The sequence below is a fragment of the Mercurialis annua genome, linkage group LG1-X (assembly GCF_937616625.2).
Source record: "Mercurialis annua linkage group LG1-X, ddMerAnnu1.2, whole genome shotgun sequence".
Classification (NCBI taxonomy): Eukaryota; Viridiplantae; Streptophyta; class Magnoliopsida; order Malpighiales; family Euphorbiaceae; genus Mercurialis; species Mercurialis annua.
In genome coordinates, this window is record NC_065570.1 from 391605 (window position 1) to 410429 (window position 18825).

At 36.0% G+C, this 18825-nt stretch overlaps 5 protein-coding genes across 6 annotated transcripts; all 5 read left to right on the plus strand.

Annotated features, from left to right (window-relative positions):
* Positions 1 to 1705: 1705 nt before the first annotated feature.
* Positions 1706 to 3373, plus strand: LOC126655954 (plastid-lipid-associated protein, chloroplastic). Its single transcript, XM_050350372.2, has 3 exons — positions 1706 to 2180; positions 2564 to 2759; positions 2851 to 3373. Exons 1-3 carry the CDS (start codon positions 1744 to 1746, stop codon positions 3172 to 3174), a joined length of 957 nt encoding a protein of 318 aa, XP_050206329.1. The 5' UTR covers positions 1706 to 1743; the 3' UTR covers positions 3175 to 3373.
* Positions 3374 to 3750: 377 nt separating this feature from the next.
* On the plus strand, positions 3751 to 9001 carry LOC126655944 (pyrophosphate--fructose 6-phosphate 1-phosphotransferase subunit beta). Its single transcript, XM_050350360.2, has 16 exons — positions 3751 to 3994; positions 4096 to 4257; positions 4352 to 4473; positions 4636 to 4689; positions 4784 to 4890; positions 5028 to 5133; positions 5695 to 5758; positions 6161 to 6249; positions 6695 to 6826; positions 6981 to 7151; positions 7240 to 7355; positions 7569 to 7680; positions 7832 to 7916; positions 8347 to 8391; positions 8496 to 8564; positions 8668 to 9001. Exons 1-16 carry the CDS (start codon positions 3847 to 3849, stop codon positions 8742 to 8744), a joined length of 1659 nt encoding a protein of 552 aa, XP_050206317.1. The 5' UTR covers positions 3751 to 3846; the 3' UTR covers positions 8745 to 9001.
* Positions 9002 to 9459: 458 nt separating this feature from the next.
* Positions 9460 to 10968, plus strand: LOC126655972 (uncharacterized). Its single transcript, XM_050350398.2, has 2 exons — positions 9460 to 9736; positions 9872 to 10968. Exon 2 carries the CDS (start codon positions 9944 to 9946, stop codon positions 10787 to 10789), a length of 846 nt encoding a protein of 281 aa, XP_050206355.1. The 5' UTR covers positions 9460 to 9736; positions 9872 to 9943; the 3' UTR covers positions 10790 to 10968.
* A 211-nt stretch (positions 10969 to 11179) lies between these two features.
* LOC126655933 (uncharacterized) lies at positions 11180 to 16096 on the plus strand. Of its 2 annotated transcripts, none has more exons than XR_008790362.1 (14): positions 11180 to 11518; positions 11589 to 11722; positions 11810 to 11956; positions 12050 to 12180; positions 12275 to 12419; positions 12508 to 12770; positions 13368 to 13492; positions 13767 to 13810; positions 14205 to 14336; positions 14479 to 14556; positions 14954 to 15036; positions 15161 to 15248; positions 15522 to 15582; positions 15661 to 15739. XR_008790362.1 is itself a non-coding variant. In XM_050350340.2 (14 exons), the coding sequence occupies exons 1-14, from the start codon at positions 11416 to 11418 to the stop codon at positions 15826 to 15828; spliced, it is 1737 nt and encodes a 578-aa protein (XP_050206297.1). In that variant the 5' UTR covers positions 11200 to 11415; the 3' UTR covers positions 15829 to 16096. The 2 variants fall into 2 exon arrangements, 1 of the variants encoding a protein (XP_050206297.1); XM_050350340.2 differs by having other exon boundaries at positions 11200 to 11518; positions 15126 to 15248; positions 15661 to 16096.
* Positions 16097 to 16222: 126 nt separating this feature from the next.
* LOC126655979 (uncharacterized) lies at positions 16223 to 18470 on the plus strand. The gene is made up of 6 exons (XM_050350408.2): positions 16223 to 17117; positions 17198 to 17325; positions 17410 to 17556; positions 17636 to 17766; positions 17868 to 18003; positions 18097 to 18470. Exons 1-6 carry the CDS (start codon positions 17006 to 17008, stop codon positions 18217 to 18219), a joined length of 777 nt encoding a protein of 258 aa, XP_050206365.1. The 5' UTR covers positions 16223 to 17005; the 3' UTR covers positions 18220 to 18470.
* The last annotated feature ends 355 nt before the right edge of the window (positions 18471 to 18825 follow it).

The window sequence follows — 18825 nt, forward strand, 5'->3', positions numbered from 1 at the left end:
TTATTTTAAAACAAGTGACATTTTATCTCCAATATGTCATTTGTTTTAAAACAATTGACACTAAAATCCACTCTCTCATCAAATTAGATGATTTACTATTTGGAGTCACCTATTTACTATTCATTATTTTATTATTCAAAAAAAGTACGATTTAGTACCTTTAATTTGTTTTTTTTATTTAATTCAACACATTTATAATTAAAAACTTAAATATATATGAATATATATAAATAATTGTATTATAGAATAATTTTACACATACAAATATTCAAATATTATTTACTTTTTTTAAATTATTAAAATTAACATAAAAATGTTATATAAATAATCTTACGAGACAATAATCTAAAAAAATTATTGATAATTTAACGAGACGAGAACACAAAAACATGACATAAATAATTCTACGATACTGTAATATAAAAATATTACATAAATTAGACAATAATCTAGTAACGAGACATACTACGACATTACATGATAACGAAATAAAACACATTTTACATCAATAATCTGGTAGGTCGGTATAGAACATAATAATTATTATATATATTATTTGAAGTAATATGTAATAAAAATAAGTTTGTGGGTGTTATTGATAAAAGTGTATAGATGTTAAAGTAAAAATGATTAAAATATTAAAAATGAAAAGGAATATTCATTTTAATATAGGAAAAAAGTGATTGCAGATAAATCACCTAATTAATATTAGGTGATGGTTTGTGGTTGAAGATGCCCTAAGGACTCTTTTTGGGGAATTTGTGAAAGAAAGCCTTTATTGTTTGGTACCGTTACTAGAAGCTCTGTTTAAAAGAGGGTTAAGCTGATGTAAAATAGGTTGGTCATCTATGATTGATGAACTTGAAGGCTCATTTCTGGTGTTTGAAAAGATAAAAAGGAGTTGGCACTGAAAACAACATAAGAAAGTCATACAAGCAGAGGAGATGGAGGGCCAAGCACAAAGGGAAACAGGAGCAGAGCTAGTAACAGAATCAGTTCCAATCCTAAGGAAGAGGATCAATTCAATTACAGAATGTCATATGATACTAATTCATCCCTCTCTTAGGCTTAGCAACTTCTCCTTTGACAATAAATGAAATAAACACTGATGATGAGGTTATCTTGTTGAAATCTGGCCAAACTTCCACTCATGTCTTCCAATTGATTCCAACACACCTAAATCTAATTTCTCCTAGTACAACAGATGAAGCAATACTCATCCCAAAATGTTGACATTCCTGTAACTACGTTTTGTAAGCTAAGTGAAACATCTAAATTTAAGCTCAAACAAAAATTTCTTATAATACACAGCCCAGCATGGGGCATATTTTGCATTGTTTATTACTAGCTGTTGCCTGTTGTTGGTAGTAACTAGTAAGCTCAAACCTCATGACTTTGACGTTTAGTTGTGTGATTGGAGTTTTTAGTTGTAAATAAATCATACAAATACCATGCTCTCCATCTCCAATAATTCACCCAAATATTTCCTACCTTTCATTTCATTTCTTCTCTCGCTACTCCACGCGTCGCGCTTCTAGACCCTGCTTTGCCCGCCGAATCCCCATACTACCCTTCGTAGACTGCCGGTTTCCTGTTGAGGGAAGAGGATAAAACAGTCTTCTTCCTTACCAAATTTTCTACACTGATTACGATTTATTATGTCTTTGCATCGGAGTTTGTCTGTATATATAGTACAGCTTGTGATTCTTTTCCATTCCAAATTATCTGTTGAAGAAGAAGAAGATGGAGAGCCTCTCTCAACTTCCATGCAAGACTCTGTCAACACCTCCTCCCCAACAATTCCCTCCTTCAAGATCAAGACCCTGCTCCCTCCCTCCTTTCTCCATCAAAACCCCTACTTCCATCAATCTCCGGACCATCAGCCTCAGACCTGTCTTCTCTCTTCGTGCTGTGGACGCCGATGACGAATGGGGCCAAGATTATGAAGGTGGCGGCGGTCCAGCAGTGGCCTTAGCTGCGGCCGAGGAGGAACCAAAAGGGGAAATATATGATCTCAAAAAACAGCTGATGGATTCCTTTTATGGCACGGATCGGGGATTGAAGGCCAGCAGTGAGACTCGAGCTGAGATTGTGGAGCTTATCACTCAGCTCGAAGCCAAGAACCCCACCTCTGCCCCTACTGAAGCCCTGCCTCTCCTCAACGGCAAGTGGATTCTCGCGTAAGTTTTCTTCTTCTTTTAATTACGAATTAACTCTCATTAGCTAGGGATTTACTGTTTGATTTCAAATTGGATAACTTTTTGATGTTAACAAGTCCATATGTATATATAAATTACTCCAAAAATGTATGATACTCAATAGATTATGATGCAGATGATTAATGATAAAATTCACTATGTTTCTCTTAACCATGATATGTAAATTACATGTGCTAGCAACCAGTCTTTAATTCATGAGTATAAACGAGTTGAGCAGCTCTTTGTCCTAAATAAACATTTGTTAATACATAGTCACATGCATACAAATACATACATAAGCATTTCTCAAGTTTTTGAGCCAAAGGAATTGGGGTTATGAGTCTAAAGATGGTATGGTACTGCAGGTACACTTCCTTTTCTGGTTTATTCCCATTGCTGTCAAGGGGGACACTGCCACTGGTAAAAGTAGAGGAAATATCACAGACGATTGATTCAGAGAATTTCACTGTCCAAAACTCTGTTCAGTTCGCAGGGCCATTAGCTACTACTTCTATCAGCACCAATGCTAAATTTGATGTTCGAAGCCCCAAGAGAGTCCAGGTAATTAGCTGTTGTCTAAATCTTTTATTTAAATCAAGTTTGTTGATAGATGGATGATTTTTAAATGGACTTGTGTTTGTTATTTGTTTAGATCAAGTTCGAAGAAGGCATCATTGGAACCCCTCAGCTGACAGATTCCGTTGTATTACCGGAAAATGTGGAATTCCTGGGACAAAAGATTGACCTCACGCCTTTTAAAGGCATAATGAGCTCTGTTCAGGACACCGCATCTTCGGTGGCGAGGACCATTTCCAGCCAGCCACCAATAAAATTTCCAATCACAAACAGCAAGGCTCAGTCATGGTTGCTGACTACATATCTGGATGACGATCTGAGAATCTCAAGGGGCGACGCAGGCAGCATATTTGTTCTCCTCAAGGAAGGCAGCCCACTGTTGACCAACTTAACAAGCTAGAAGGCTTCTCATCTTTTCCTTTCTTCATTGTAAAGAAGTTGCCCTGTGTTGTATAAGTATTGGATTATAGAATGAAACAATAATACTTGAATGGGGGAGGCCTCTTAGATAGAGGCATGATCTGCCCTCTCACAGAAATAAGAGACTTATCAGATGTATTAGTGTAACTTGGTTTAATAGAATTTGATACTTTGATGTTTCTCCAGTTGAAAATGGTAATTTCTGCTTAAACACGATAACAATCTTCTGGGTGCAAAGCTTTATTAAGACATGAACATATTGTTCAATCGGAGGTAAACGATAACCATGGGATGTACAAACTTGAATTTTCTCTTTGTACAATGGTAGCTACATAATACTATTTGATTTACATTTTTGGGTGTAGCAAAAGATTCATCTGAATTGGGGCATTTGAATATATATATTTGTAATCGGAATATACCACTCCAGATGCTAACCCCACCTTCCAGTTCACCGCCGGGGAGCCTCTTCTTTTTAAAAGACTATTTTACCCCTCTCAACGATATATTATTTCCTACAACAATTATCTATTTATTTTTATTTTCGACGGCAATTATATATTAGAGTTACTCAAACCAAAACGTGCAAAGACAACCTAAAAAACAAAGCAGTAGTAAAGTGAGAGTGTTAGGTAGCATCTCAACCACCTCAATGGCATCTCCGGCTAGCGGACGCGCAGCATCAGTCTACAGTGAAGTCCAGGCCAGCCGTATTGAGCATGCGCTTCCTCTTCCCTCTGTCCTCAAACACCCTTTCAAAATTGTCCAAGGCCCTCCTAGTTCTGCCGCCGGCAATCCAGGTCTTTCCTTTTTTCAAACTGTTAGTGGTAGATTTTGAGATTTTGTTTGTATAACAATGATAGATTTGATTTTTATGTAATGGAATGGTGGGTGCGTGCAGATGAGATCGCAAAACTATTTCCCAATTTGTTTGGACAGCCATCGGCAATGTTGGTCCCTGATTCAGCAGATTCAGCCGATTCAACTCCCAAGCTTAAGATTGGTGTGGTTTTGTCTGGTGGTCAAGCTCCCGGCGGTCACAATGTTATCTCTGGAATCTTCGGTACTATCTGGATCTCATTCTCTTTTTTGCTTTAAGTAGTATTCCAATACAGTAAATATTTAATCTTGATTCTTGTTATTGCTGCTGGTGATAGATTACTTGCAGGATCACGCAAAGGGAAGCATTTTGTATGGCTTTAGAGGCGGTCCTGCCGGGATCATGAAGTGCAAATACGTTGAATTAACTGCTGATTACATTCTTCCCTATAGGAATCAGGTACATTTCCCCCTACTTCTCCACTTTTCTCTCGATCTATGCATGCCATTGAGCTTTGTACTGAATTAATTTTGAATCTTTAACTACTAGGCGACGGTCATTCAATTCTATTATCTACTTCTTGAGTTACCGTCCATTTTAAATATTTATTCTTCTTTTCAGGGTGGTTTTGATATGATCTGCAGTGGGAGGGACAAAATTGAAACACCCGAGCAGGTGGGAGGGACTCTTTCTTTACTCCCCTCATCATACATCTTTCTTTACTAGTAAATAAGTCCTGTTGAGATTTAACAGCTTTATTACATTGCAGTTTAAACAAGCTGAAGAGACAGCAATTAAGCTTGATTTGGATGGCCTCATTGTAATTGGTGGGGACGACTCCAACACCAATGCTTGCCTTCTTGCTGAAAATTTCAGGCATGTCATAATCTTTAGATATTAGAACAAAAAATTGTTACCGTTGTTTGTGTTATTGATAGGACAAGTTTTTTCTTGGTCCACTTGAAATGAAGATCCTAACATGCAACTTCCATTTTATTAAATTGTTCAATCAGGAGTAAAAATTTGAAAACCCGAGTCATTGGCTGCCCAAAAACGATTGATGGCGATCTGAAATGCAAAGAGGTTCCAACCAGTTTTGGATTTGATACCGCATGCAAGGTGAATGTAACTATGCTTTTCTCTTTTGAATTTCAAATCAATAATTATCCTATGATTATTCGTCAAGTTTATCTATTTAAATACGACTTTTACTCTATTTTGGTACGGGAATAGATTTTCTTCTCTCCCGTGCCAGAAAATGTGCCGTCTTTAATTGATTTCCTTGGATCAATTTGGGCATTATTTTGCATGTTTTCTTGAACTACACTCAGAATCCCCAACTTTACCACTTATACTAACACTTCTTGTCTTATTCGATATTATAATTATCCTATGATTATTGAAATTCTACCTTTTACCAATCCTTGTATTGAGTGTTTAACTTTTAATCCTCGTGTCATTCTGTTGCGAATCCTTGTGAATCTAATCTGATAAGTGATACCATTTGCATTTATAGTATATTGTCTGTGTTTTTGATCTTTAACTACATTGTGATTTGTATATCTATGATTAGGTTATAGCAACTTCCCAATACAAAGATAGTCATCACTTTTATTTTAATTTACTACATCTAGGTGGTGAAAATAACTATAATAGTTGATATGTTTGGTGCATGCGCAGATTTATTCAGAAATGATTGGAAATGTCATGATTGATGCTCGATCAACTGGAAAATATTATCACTGTAAGTTTTTTTTAGCTAACTAGTCTTCCAAAAGTCGCTAACAAATCACTGGTCAACAAAGACTGTGGCTTGATGCTCCTGCAGAGTTGGCACACTGAAAGTAATTTGCAGTAATCATATTGAATCTTTTTTGGGAGGAAAGGGACTTACTGATGGCGCAAAGCTCCCTCTTTACCTTGCATATGTTGAATGAGATATTAGATGAATTTGAAACAAGCTAATGTTAATTAGCTTCTTTAATATTGTAATAATTTTTGTACATCACAGTTCTGTAAAGAAATGTAGCCGTTTTATGTTTGAAATTTTGTTATCAAGTTTCTCTCCGACACTCATCATTTTTAACACATACACAGTTAAATATATGCATGTAATGAACATTTGCTTAAACGTATGTGATTGCAGTTGTACGGCTTATGGGGCGTGCAGCTTCACATATTACCTTAGAATGTGCTTTGCAAACTCATCCAAACATTACAATTATTGGAGAAGAGGTACTTCCTTACTTCCATGAATTTCAAGTTATTGGTTGGTTCTGTTTATTTAACTGTTATCAACATTTATGTGTCCTTTTGGGAATTATATGCCATGTCAGCCAACAATTAAGATTAGGGATATGCACCACTGACTATGTGATCATTCTTTGTCTTTGTTATGTGATTGTGGATTTTGATTTCTTAGTTTACTAGTCCAGTTTCTTTCATTAAACTTGCTATCTTTGTAGTTGACTGTTGAGATTGGCATTGATTTTCTTCTGCTCAGTTTATTGCTTACGAGTTAGGAAACTTATTTGGGTGCTCTAACACCCAGCATTGAGTTTGTTTTAGAGGATATTCATCTATTACATTATTTTGTGGGGAATCTTTCCGTTGCTTATCATAAAAAAAATAAAAGTTCTGTTTCATTTCCGCTGCTGTTATAACTCTTATCTCTTTGTAGGTTGCTGCTAAGAAGCTGGAACTGAAAAATGTTACTGACTACATTGTTGATGTAATCTGTAAACGTGATGATCTGGGTTATAACTATGGTGTTATTCTTATTCCCGAAGGTTTAATTGATTTCATTCCAGAGGTATCTATTTTTAATAAGCATATCCATTAGCTAGGCATGTCAGACACATATTTATATCATTCATGTATAATGGTCATGTTCATGTAATATATTTTTGGATCATTTGGTTATACTCTTTATATAATGAGACAATTCTTTTTGTTATACCATGCAGGTGCAGAATCTTATTGCAGAATTGAATGATATTTTGGCCCACGAGGCTGTAGACGAAGGTGGGATATGGAAAAAGAAATTGACAAGCCAGTCCCTGCAGCTTTTTGAATTTTTACCGCAAGTGATTCAGGAACAGTTGATGTTGGAAAGAGATCCACATGGAAATGTCCAGGTACCTATGATTTAATTTTGCTGCTGTTGTTTCCACTACTGGATTTTTTGTGTGCCTTTTGTTTATTATATCTTTGCTTTACATTTAGGTTGCCAAAATAGAGACGGAGAAAATGCTAATTCAAATGGTGGAAACTGAATTGGAGAAAAGAAAGCAGCAAGGCACATATAAGGGTCAATTTAAAGGACAGTCCCACTTCTTCGGGTAATTATCACCTTCAAATAAGTATAATACATAATTTTTTATTCATGTTCAGATATCATGGGTGTAAGAATTTTTTAGTGTATGGTGATACGTGCATTAGGAAGAACACCTTCATATTTTCATTTGTCTACACGTTTCTTTGCATTATATTTGGTAAATTAATGCATGATTTGCTACAAGGGGGTTACCTGATATTTTATTTCCATTTCTCAGTTATGAAGGAAGATGTGGTTTGCCAACAAACTTTGATTCTACATACTGCTATGCTTTGGGTTACGCAGCTGGAGTTCTCCTTCAGAGTGGGAAAACCGGGCTTATATCATCTGTGAGCAACTTTTGGCTATCGCATTTCATACATGGGTTGCTTACATCTTTGTTGTCTGTCTTTTATCTAACTTAATATAGGTCATCAAGCTCCAACTTTGATTGTTTAAGCGCTGAAATAATGTTTAAATCTGACATCTTTGCATATTCAGGTTGGCAATTTGTGTGCTCCCGTGGCAGAGTGGACAGTTGGTGGCACTGCGTTGACTTCTCTAATGGACGTGGAGAGGAGGCACGGTATGCTTTTTCTTTATTGCCAGTCTATCCTTTCTGTTTTAGCTTACTTGTAGAAGGATAAACTGCCCCTCTTCTGAATTGAAGAATTTGTTTATGCCCATGTTTGGAACATATAATCTATGCTAGGCAGTCTTTTGTAGATAGTCTTGTTGATAATACCTCATAACGTAGTGATAACGTCTGTTAGGGGTTAAATATTTACAAGTTATCAATACCTATTGAAGTCTAACTTGTATTAGTAAACTGTTGTTTCATTTGCAAGTAGCATTGGGGGTTAAATATTTACAAGTTAGAATCTGAGACTCAAAGAAGGTCCCCAAAAATCTATTTATTTAAGCTGCTTCAATTTGTTATTATATTTTGGAGGTGTTGATTTTCCAATTCATTTGACTATCTGAGGCAAATTTATATATATTGTTTAATTTTGCAGGCAAATCAAAGCCTGTGATCAAGAAGGCAATGGTGGAGCTTGATGGTAAGAATTTGTTGTGGTTGAAATTTCTGCAACGGAGTTTGTTTTGCTGCATTTCTATATTTTCTGTTCCATGTAATAATAACGTGCCAAAAATGTGAAATCAGGTGCACCATTCAAAAAGTTTGCATCGTTGCGAGATGAGTGGGCAGTGAAGAATCGATACGTTAGTCCTGGTAAGATAAAATTGATCTCGTAGTTGTATATGGAGTTTAAGATTGTAAAGATAGATGAATGAGTTTGGAAGTTGACAACATTGATATATTGATTGAATGGCAGGTCCCATCCAATTTAAAGGGCCAGGATCTGATGCTGTTAGTCACACCTTACTGTTGGAATTGGGAGTTGGTGCTTAGAGTGAATGATGAAAATGCTGTGATAGATGCAAAATTGTAGTTTCGATGCGAACTTTTTATGTAATCAAAGTTACCATGCTTATTTACTGTTGACTATGGACAGACAAGAATGGCACTCCATCATAATTAAGGGAGTGCAATTTCTGGGAAATTATGCAGAGTGTTGGTCATAAATGGCATGCTTTAGGGAGAGAATATTGTTTTTTGATGCTGTGCTGCTCTATGAATATGAAAAAGAATCCCAATTTTAGTTTAAAGTTGAGTTGCTGCTGTGCTTATGATGTTCCATGTGTTATGCATATCTGTAGTATGTGATTATAATGATAGATATATGATGGTGCTTGACAGTCTGCTGGGCAAAAGGAACTCTGTTGAATCTCTGATGTCAGCGTGCCATTTAAGACTACAGTATGAGTAAACTACTGTTAATCAACCATATTTATCATATTGAGAAAGCAAAAAAGAAATTATTTTAGGCGTGCACAGTTGATGATTTTGGTTGGGTGGACCATTTGTTATCTTGAATTATTCATGGCCAACCACTTAGCCATCAATATATCTGTCTGTTGAGTTGAGTATGTATTTACCCCTTTCACTTGCTGATGCATCTACAATGTTGACAAAAATCAACAACTATTCATTCTTGTTTGTTGTTTCTTTCCAAAAGCTTAAAATATCAGCACCCTTTGACATTTAGCACATCTGTAATCATAAAACTTACTACTATTTGTTTAATATTTTAATTCCATCCATGCGACTTAATAATATAAAAGGCATTTGCTTGGTAGTTATCCCTCACATCCACCTGCCTTCCATGACTTGACATCACTTTGTTGAGTTTGAGTCAACCCCACTTTGAAAGTATTAGGCCTAAATGACATCAAAATAGCTCCAAAAGCTTCAACACATTCTCATGTTCCCTTCACATTCGAGTATGGAGTTGGCATATGTAGTTTAGTTGAAATGTACACTTACTTGAACATGAGAGTTTGGTAATAATTGAACATCACTTCCCTAATTTACCATTATTTCATGTTTACACAATACATGTTTGTTTGGCGCTTTGCATGCATAATCAACTTACTTTTATTCTAATCTTTTTTTCTTTTCATTTCCTCTCTTATTAGTGTACAGTCCACATAAAACAATTATAATAGTCCACAGCTTCATTTCTGTTCATTCCAAACATTCAAAAATTGATGGCTACCCCAACATCTCCTCCACCCAGCGGCAGCGCTGCTTCCAACTCCCCTGAGTTCCAATTCTGGATGCTCGACCGTAAACCCTCTTCCCCGGACCCCAATCTCCTCCCCGCCGACCAACTCTTTCTTGACGGCGTACTTCTCCCTCTCCACCTCCTCCAAAATCGGCACACTCAACCCCAAATAAGCAACTCCATACCATCAGACTCGACTGCCACCACCTCTTTAACCTCTTCCAAAAGATGGAAATTAGATTTGTTCAGAAAAGCCGACAAGAAACCTACTTCTGTTGCAACACCAGACATCCCACAACAACATAGTATTAGTATCCCGCAAAAAGAAAAGAGGAGAGAGAAAAAGAGCTCATCTTCTGCTGAATTGAACATCAATCTATGGCCTTTTTCACGCAGTAGATCCGCAGGTAACAGTGGAAGCCGACCCAGAATGATTCCCCCCGGAACCACCCGTAAGGTGAGCAGCGCTCCTTGCTCACGGAGTAATTCAGCCGGAGAATCCAAGTCCAGAAAGTGGCCCGGCAGTCCGGGTCGGGCTGGCGTTCATTTGGGCCGGAGCAGTCCCGTCTGGCAGGTGAGGCGTGGTGAAAAGATGACGGGTAACAAAGATCGCGGTGGGAGCAGTAAAACAACAATGAGCAGCGAGAGTAGTAGAAAAGCCAAAGTAGTGAACTTGAATGCTCCCATGTGTATGGGATACAGGCAGAATTTGAGCTGTAGAAATATTAGTAGTAGTTCAGGCGAAGCTAGAACCACCACCTCTACTGGTGGTGGTGGTGGTGGTACTCTTTTCAATTTACGCAACCTCTTTACTAAAAAGGTCTACTAAAAAAATTAAACTCTCTACTTACATATTTATGTATTTAGTTATGCATTTTCATGTTTGTAAACAGCAGCAGCCAGCAGTAGTAATAGGATCACTTCATTTGTAATTGACAGAAGAGAGATTTAGTTCTCGATGTGTTAAATCATAGTAAAAGATTTAATTATTTAGAAATTTATTTGCTACCTATTTTTTAAGATTTTGTTAGAATTATTGTTGATGAATTATGAAATAAATTTGTTTTTTTAAATGTATAAAGTATGGTAGAATTGAATCAAATATTCAATATTGAAACCTGAAAGTAGAAGGAAATTGCACAATGTATGCAGTCAGATATTTCTGTTTTAGTTTTTGTTTTCAAATGTAAAGTTGTAATTTGACCCAAAACATGTTGTGACTGAAATAAAGAAAATTAGTAATATTTTTACCCATACGCGTAGCAAAATAAATATTTTCTCATACGATGATTAATGAGAATTCAGAAGTAAACTATCCAGCAAATTCCAGAAAAGTAGAAGACGTATATCAGTTTACTCACGCAAAAATTGAAGCGCGTACCTAACAACAGCGGTCAAGAGCCGACGCCAAAAATCAACTCTGTGTGCAAGTCAAAGAAAAGAAAAAGGAAGGCTATGGCGACTCTGGGGCGAGTATTGCGAACCGTACGGCCAAGTGCCGGAGTTGCCAAAACACTCAATTCCCACCATCACCGCTCTCTTCGCCGTCTTCCTCACCGTATGCTTCTCTCCCTCTTTTATGTTTTCTAAATTTAATTCAGCTAATTAATTATGTGATCGCAATGCAGGCACTGAGGGACTGCCGGCTACCACTGCTACTGCCGGTACTGATCATGGGCCCTACCGCTCCTCCTCCGCAATATTTCCAGCTGCTCTTGCTGGTCTGTTTGGATTCGGCATGCTTCAAGTTGCTTATGCTGAGGTTTTTCTTTTTTTTTGCTTTCAATTTCATACTTCCTCACTACATATAGTTTACACATAGTGTTAAAAGCTCAGAGCCTTTCTGCAGGAGGCTGATTCTCATTCTGCTTCACTTTACAAACACCTAGAGGATATTGCTAAGCAAGAAAGGCATCGGATTGAAGACTCCCTCAAACTCAAAGGACTCAAAACTGGTGCTTACCCCAAGTTTATTGTTGCTGTCAAAGGCCAAAAGGTTCTCTCTTTTCCTCTCCTTTTAACTACACTATTCTATAATCTTATGTTGCTCCATCATTTTCTAATAGAATAGGATTGTGTTATGCCATAGGTCACTATCAAATTTCAAATTCCTCCCGCATGTGACGTTCCTCAGTTGATTGCCAACCTGGTTTCAAATCTTGGATTGAAAGTGGATGATCGTTCCGGTGGTTCTCATATGCTGCTACGTGCTTGGGACAGGTTTACTCATGCCAACCTCTCACTTACTATCTCATTTCAACTTCTTTAGTATTTAGTCCTCGGCTAATAATGGAGTTTTATCATGCATTTTCAGTGCAGTTGCCTGGCAACTAACACTTGGTTCTCCAGAAAAGCTTAATGAAACCAATCTGGATGAAGTGCAGTCCGCAGATACGAAAACAGCTGAAGCAGATTTATGCATTCTCTTCTTCCGTTCACTCATTACCACAGATAAAGCAGTTAGTACATTTCTTGAAATCAGTTTGTGTGTTATACTAGAATAAACAAGCTTCTCCCAAGTCCTAAGCTTCATTCAACTTATTTCAGGAAATTGAATTTATAAAGGGTGGGAGCTTGAGCACCACAGAACGTGATGCTCTGGTATCTGTTTTACAATTAGCTGGTGGGAAATTGAAAACACCTGGAAGAAATCCGGGTGAAAATGCTGCACGGATGCCCTCTAGAGACAAAACAGTTGCTTCTCTGGAGTCTATGGGAGTACAAATATATGGACTTAATGAACCACGCATAAATTCTCCCAACACTGATATATCGTGGGAGAACATTGCTGGATATGATCACCAAAAACGGTATGGAATATGATTCTAGTTTCTTACATCCTTTATTCTTGCATTTTACTCAGATTTAATCTAATCTTACACTTGTTTGGTTTAAGCTCAATGTCTAAAGAGCTGCCAAAATAAACCTTTAAATATTATAGGTCAACATTTTAAACTCAAACAAGTGAACATCAATGTACTTGTATGAATAGCATTATTCTATGTCATGTTCAAAAGTGTCAAGCTTTTATACCTCTTACTGTATATTCTAGTCAATTCACTTTGCTTTTACAAAGAAAACCCTTAAAATGGCATTGGAATTATGTAAATTTGTGGAAATATTTTATTTCAGTTGTATAATGTTTCTTCATTTAATTATTTCTGTGTGTCTCATTACTGTGTTCGGCCCTTGTAGTTGGTTGATTTTTTCATTGAGATAGAACTCTCATGCATAATTTTGATCATCTATTTGTGTGACGTCTGTAGAAGATTCACACTAGTAGCTAGTATAACGACGAACTAACAAGCGTGTGCTGTATTTTTCTTTCTAAGGGGTTAAGTATCTTTCATTTATTCACATGCATGAAAGTGCTTATTGATTCTTCTTCTTAATGGGCTGTTTTCTAGAGAAATAGAAGATACAATCTTGTTGGCACTTCATAGTCCTGAAGTATATGACGATATTGCTCGTGGAACTAGGCGAAAGTTTGAGTCGAATAGACCTCGAGCTGTGCTTTTTGAAGGTCCACCAGGTTTGTCTTCTAACCCTAGATCTTAAGAAACAATATTGCTGAAACTGCATTTTTATGCGATTATTTGTCTGTAAAATCAACATATTCTGGCCTGCCAAATCAATTTCGGTAGACCGTGAGAATTTAATGAGATTGAGAAAGGAAATGATGGAAATAATGATCTTATGCTCTAAAGTTCCTCAAATCTAAATATTGTCTATTTATTATTCAATAGTATACTTAGAATTGTGCTCAGTTGGTGTTAACTTACCTACTAATTGTGATCAAATTTCAGGCACGGGGAAAACATCTTGCGCTCGTGTTATTGCTACTCAAGCGGTAATCCTCCACTTGCATTGTTTTGTCCAATTTCTTAAGAAATTATTTTTGTTAAGATATCGTCATAGTAAAATTTCAAGTATCATCACCTTCTTTTGAGGTTTGTCACTGTAAATCATTTACTATGTGAAGTGTTTCCCTTGGATCGGTATGCCTCTTTGTCGCTCTTTAAATTTGATAAAACAAGGATTATTGTATTTCTGTAAAAACTTCCTCATTTAGGCGTTTATGCTGTTGAATGCTTGAGGAAACATGTCTTTTTCTGATGCAGCTTGAGGATTGAGATATAGAATAGCACTTTAATTTGCTTCGTACTCGTAGAAGTTCAACTCTTAATTAGTTTTTGCACAAGTCAATACCAAATAAATAGGGTATGCAACTTGTTCCTTTGCAGGGTGTACCATTGCTACATGTGCCATTGGAGGTGGTCATGTCTAAATACTATGGGGAAAGTGAAAAATTGTTAGGAAAAGTTTTTTCTCTTGCTAATGAGATCCCTGATGGTGCTATCATCTTTCTAGACGAGGTAACAGGAACCCGTAATGCTCACTCAATAGTTTCTGCCTTAGTTTTTTTATCTCATGTTTATGGCCTCTGTTGCTGTACAAGTGAGACAACTAATTCAACAATTTTCTCTTCACCCCATTCTTATTTTTGTGTTATAACAGGTTGATTCTTTCGCTGTTGCTCGTGATACTGATATTCACGAGGCTAGTCGTAGAATTTTGTCAGTTTTACTGCGACAGGTAAAGATGAATGTCTACTCCCACAGGCTACAAGCTTTATTTGACCATTTTTCTGTAAGTTTGCAATGCTAGTCTGTCAAACTTGGGGGAAAGACTTTCTGTCCTATAATTAGAACAACTATCTATATGTTTTTCTGGTTGTAAGCATTTGGAAGCCTCTGCGACAAGCCTTGGTAGCTACTAGTTAGTTATTCAACTATCCACTGAGTTCCCCTTCCAATATTGGTTCCATGGAGCTCTTGGAACTTTTCTTTTACACAACATTGAAAACTTCACTTTTTTACACATTATATTTTGTTTGAGTAGCATTCAGATATTATTTGCTAGCTTGTTTTTCATGTATTATAAAATAGCAGGGGATAAAATTTTTGTATGGTGTGTTTGATGACGTATACAGATTGATGGTTTTGAACAAGACAAAAAAGTGGTTGTGATTGCTGCAACTAATAGAAAACAGGATCTCGATCCTGCCTTGATCAGGTAAATTGGGGCAAATTCTTTTCTATGATGATCATAATACCCTGAGCTGCTTATCATTTTTTTAACTCGTGTCTAATCTGTGTCACTAGCCGGTTTGATTCCATGATTACCTTTGGTCTACCAGACGAACAGACCCGCCAAGAAATAATTGCACAGTATGCAAAGCATCTAAAGAAATCTGACATGGAGGAATTTGCCAAAATCACAGACGAGTAAGTTTGACAAATCAATTTCTGCTCTGTGTAATCAATTACTCTCCGGGTATTGGAGTTACTAATATTGCTAAAATACTATGAACATGGTTTTGAAAGTGGAGATGGAATACAATTTCACTAATTTACTGTTTCTTTCTCAGATTTCAAACTGAATGATTGTAGCTTAATTAATGTGAAGAATAATCTGTTCATGTTGATATTTTTTCATATTTAGTATGTGTATTTTCCTTTTAATGTGATGCAGTTAGATGTTTGTTTTTGTTGCCTCAGAATGTCAGGAAGGGATATCAGGGACGTGTGTCAACAAGCTGAACGGTCATGGGCATCAAAGGTAATAATAGTCTCTTGAATTTTTTATAGATTTGCAAAAGCTGTTTTGTTTACAAAGCATTGTTGATGGGTGTGACAGATAATTCGAGGACAAACAGAAAAAGATGGAGAAGGAGGGAGTCTTCCACCACTATCGGAATATATTGAGAGTGGTATGAATCGGAGAAAGGCTCTGGTTAGCATTGCAGACCAAAGAAGACAAAGTTTTAATCAACGCACTGATAGAGGTCAGCTAGATTTATGTTAAGATTAGGTAACAAAAAAATGAAAGGATAAGTATATGTTGGTTTCTTTTACTGAACCAGATCATCTTGTGGTTTGGTGTTGGAGTTTGTTCATTAGTTTACTTTTTTCTAACTCCTTTGATGTTCTTAGTCTTTACACTCAGCCTCCGCTGCTGTGGAGTTTCTGTAAACATATCATCTAACCTTTCAGCTGCTGTAAACATAGGTTATATGCCTTTAGTTCATTTTGTTTTATAAAAAAGTAATGAAATTATTCACAGTTTATTTTTACTTTGAAAAAAAACAATGTAAATTCTTATTCTTTTAAACATTTATTTTAGTATTATTTTTTAATATTTGTAATTTTTTTATTTTAAACATACATTCCGTAATATAAATATATCATCAAAGATCAATTAAAAATGCTCGAATAGCTTAGAATTGTAGTTTTGTTTTATTTTAAAAGTAGAATATAATTTCTTCGATGTAATCATGTAATTAGATTATAAATTTGTTGATCAAAATTTATATAATATAATATTAATTTATATATTGCATTCTAATATGCATTCTGATTTATTTTTTTATTAATTATTACTTAGGGTTTATGGTTTATAATTTAGGATTTAAAGTTTAGAGTTTGGAGTTTAGGATTTAGAATGTAGAGTTTAGGGTTTAAAATTCAGTGTTTAGGCTTAAGGGTTTAGGGCTTTATGGTATATTTATAGTATGGAGTGTAAGTTAAAAAAAATTATTAAAAAGTTAATGGTTTTTAATTAATAAATTTATTTTCATCCTAGATAATTAATTATATTATTTCATTATAAAAAATATTGTAACGAATTATAATTATTAAGTATTATAAAATTCTATAAAAGTACAAATTAAATCTTTAGGTATTAATTATTATTTTGTAACAAAAATTTATTAATATGCTTTTTAAATTATTTTATTGAAGATTATGTATTTCTCTTATACTTTAAATATATAATTATTATAAATTATAAATTATAAAACTTGTACAACAAGTACAGATCCTGCTCTCCAAGTTTAAGTGATAAGTAAGATTCTGTACTTCCTCTACAAGTTTAGTGGTTGTTTTTCTATAAATACAAAGAAGAAGAGACCAACCCAGCAAATTCCACTAAAGTAGAAGACGCAGGACGGACACTGCCAGTTAAAAATCAAAGAATAGAAAAAATGACATGTTTGGGGCGAGTACTGCGAACAGCACGACCAAGTGCCAGAGTTTCCAAAAACCTCAGCTTCTCCCACGACCGCTCTCTGCTCCTCCTTCGCCATCTTCCTCACCGTATGCTTCTCTCCCTCTTTTTATGTTTTCTCCCCCGCCCCTTAATTTGTGGATTAATTAATTATATGATCGCAATGCAGAAACTGAGGGACTGCCCGCTACTACTGCTATTGCTGGTAGTGATCATGGGCCTTACCGCTTCTCCTCCACAATATTTCCAGCAGCTGTTGCTGGTTTGTTCGGCATGCTTCAAGTTGCTTATGCTGAGGTTTTTCTTTTTTTGCTTTCAATTTCATAGTTCCTCATTACATATAGTTACACATAGTGTTAAAAGCTCAGAGCCTTTCTGCAGGAGGCTGATTCTCATTCTCCTACGCTTTACAAACACCTACTGGATATTGCTAAGCAAGAAAGAAATCGAATTGAAGACTCCTTCAAACTCGAAGGACTGAAAAGTGGTGCTTACCCTGAGTTCATTGTTGCTGTCAAAGACCAAAAGGTTCTCCTTTTTCCTTATAAATAATGTATTATGTTTGCTCAATAATTTTCTAACAGAATAGGGTTGTGTTATGTAATAGGTCATTATCAAAATTCAAATTCCTCCTGCATGTGATGTTTCTCATTTGATTGCCGACCTGGTTGTAAATCTTGGATCGCAAGTGTATCATGGTTCTGGTGGTTCTGGTATGCTGTTACGTGCTTGTGGCAGGTCTACTCATACCAACTTGTCACTTATTATCTTTTTTTAAAAAAAAAGTTTAGTATTTCTTAGTTCTCAGCTAATAATGGAGTTTTGTCGTGCGTTTTCAGAGTACTTGCCTGGCAACTAACACTTGGTTATCCAGAAAAGCTTGAAGAAACCGATCTGGATGAAGTGGAGTCAGCTGAAGGAGATTTATGCATTCAAATTCTCTTGTTCTATTCACGCTTTGCCACAGATAAAGCAGTTAGTACATTTTTTTGAAATCAATTCGTCAGTTACTCTGTGATACTTGAATAAATAAATAAGTTTCTCCTAAGCACATTCAACTTGTTTCAGGAAATTAGATTTATGAAGGGTGGGAGCTTGAGCGCCACAGAACTTAATGCTCTGGTGTCTGTTTTAAAATTGGCTGGTCGACAATTGAGAGCCCCCGGAAGAAATCCGGGTGAAAATTGTTAAAGAACAACACTTTTCCTTGATGATTCTACAATGCAATGTAATAGAACGATAAGAAAGATCTTTTTTTTAAAGTTATATCAGTTTCAGATTTTAGGGAGTAAGTAGTCAAAGTGGAACTAAAATCAAGGGCTGTAACTTTAGTTAAGCTAGGAGTACAGTTGAAGTTGGTAGTCTACTGGATGTAAAAGTCTATATTTTGATTTCGCTGTAACTTTGAATCAAGTGAATGGAAAGTTAACAAAAATACTGCACGGGTGCCCTCTAGAGACAAAACAGTTGCTTCTCTGGAGTCTACGGGAGTACAAATATACGGACTTAATGAACCACATATAAATTCTCCTAACACTGATATATCATGGAAGAACATTGCCGAGTATGATCACCAAAAACGGTATGTAATATGATGCCAGTTTCTTACATCCTGTATTCTTGCATTTTACTGGGACTTAATCTAATCTTACACTTGTTTGCTATAAGCTCAATGTTTGAAGAACTGCCAAATCACGCCGTTTAAAAAATCGTCATTTTCATACACCAAACCATCAATTTTTCTTAAATCCAAACACCGTCAAAAATTATTGACGTGTCACCATCCGGTTCATTATG

Bases quoted from the DNA above. Each gene is read 5' to 3' on its own strand.
- LOC126655954 (XM_050350372.2), top strand. From the start codon at position 1,744: ATGGAGAGCCTCTCTCAACTTCCATGCAAGACTCTGTCAACACCTCCT. The intron at 2,181-2,563 runs GTAAGTTTTCTT...ATGGTACTGCAG, and splicing joins AACGGCAAGTGGATTCTCGC to GTACACTTCCTTTTCTGGTT. The intron at 2,760-2,850 runs GTAATTAGCTGT...TTATTTGTTTAG, and splicing joins GAAGCCCCAAGAGAGTCCAG to ATCAAGTTCGAAGAAGGCAT.
- LOC126655944 (XM_050350360.2), top strand. From the start codon at position 3,847: ATGGCATCTCCGGCTAGCGGACGCGCAGCATCAGTCTACAGTGAAGTC. The intron at 3,995-4,095 runs GTCTTTCCTTTT...GGGTGCGTGCAG, and splicing joins TTCTGCCGCCGGCAATCCAG to ATGAGATCGCAAAACTATTT. The intron at 5,134-5,694 runs GTGAATGTAACT...GTGCATGCGCAG, and splicing joins GATTTGATACCGCATGCAAG to ATTTATTCAGAAATGATTGG.
- LOC126655972 (XM_050350398.2), top strand. From the start codon at position 9,944: ATGGCTACCCCAACATCTCCTCCACCCAGCGGCAGCGCTGCTTCCAAC.
- LOC126655933 (XM_050350340.2), top strand. From the start codon at position 11,416: ATGGCGACTCTGGGGCGAGTATTGCGAACCGTACGGCCAAGTGCCGGA. The intron at 13,493-13,766 runs GTTTGTCTTCTA...ATCAAATTTCAG, and splicing joins GCTTTTTGAAGGTCCACCAG to GCACGGGGAAAACATCTTGC. The intron at 13,811-14,204 runs GTAATCCTCCAC...GTTCCTTTGCAG, and splicing joins GTGTTATTGCTACTCAAGCG to GGTGTACCATTGCTACATGT.
- LOC126655979 (XM_050350408.2), top strand. From the start codon at position 17,006: ATGACATGTTTGGGGCGAGTACTGCGAACAGCACGACCAAGTGCCAGA. The intron at 17,118-17,197 runs GTATGCTTCTCT...ATCGCAATGCAG, and splicing joins CCTTCGCCATCTTCCTCACC to AAACTGAGGGACTGCCCGCT. The intron at 18,004-18,096 runs GTTAGTACATTT...AACTTGTTTCAG, and splicing joins GCTTTGCCACAGATAAAGCA to GAAATTAGATTTATGAAGGG.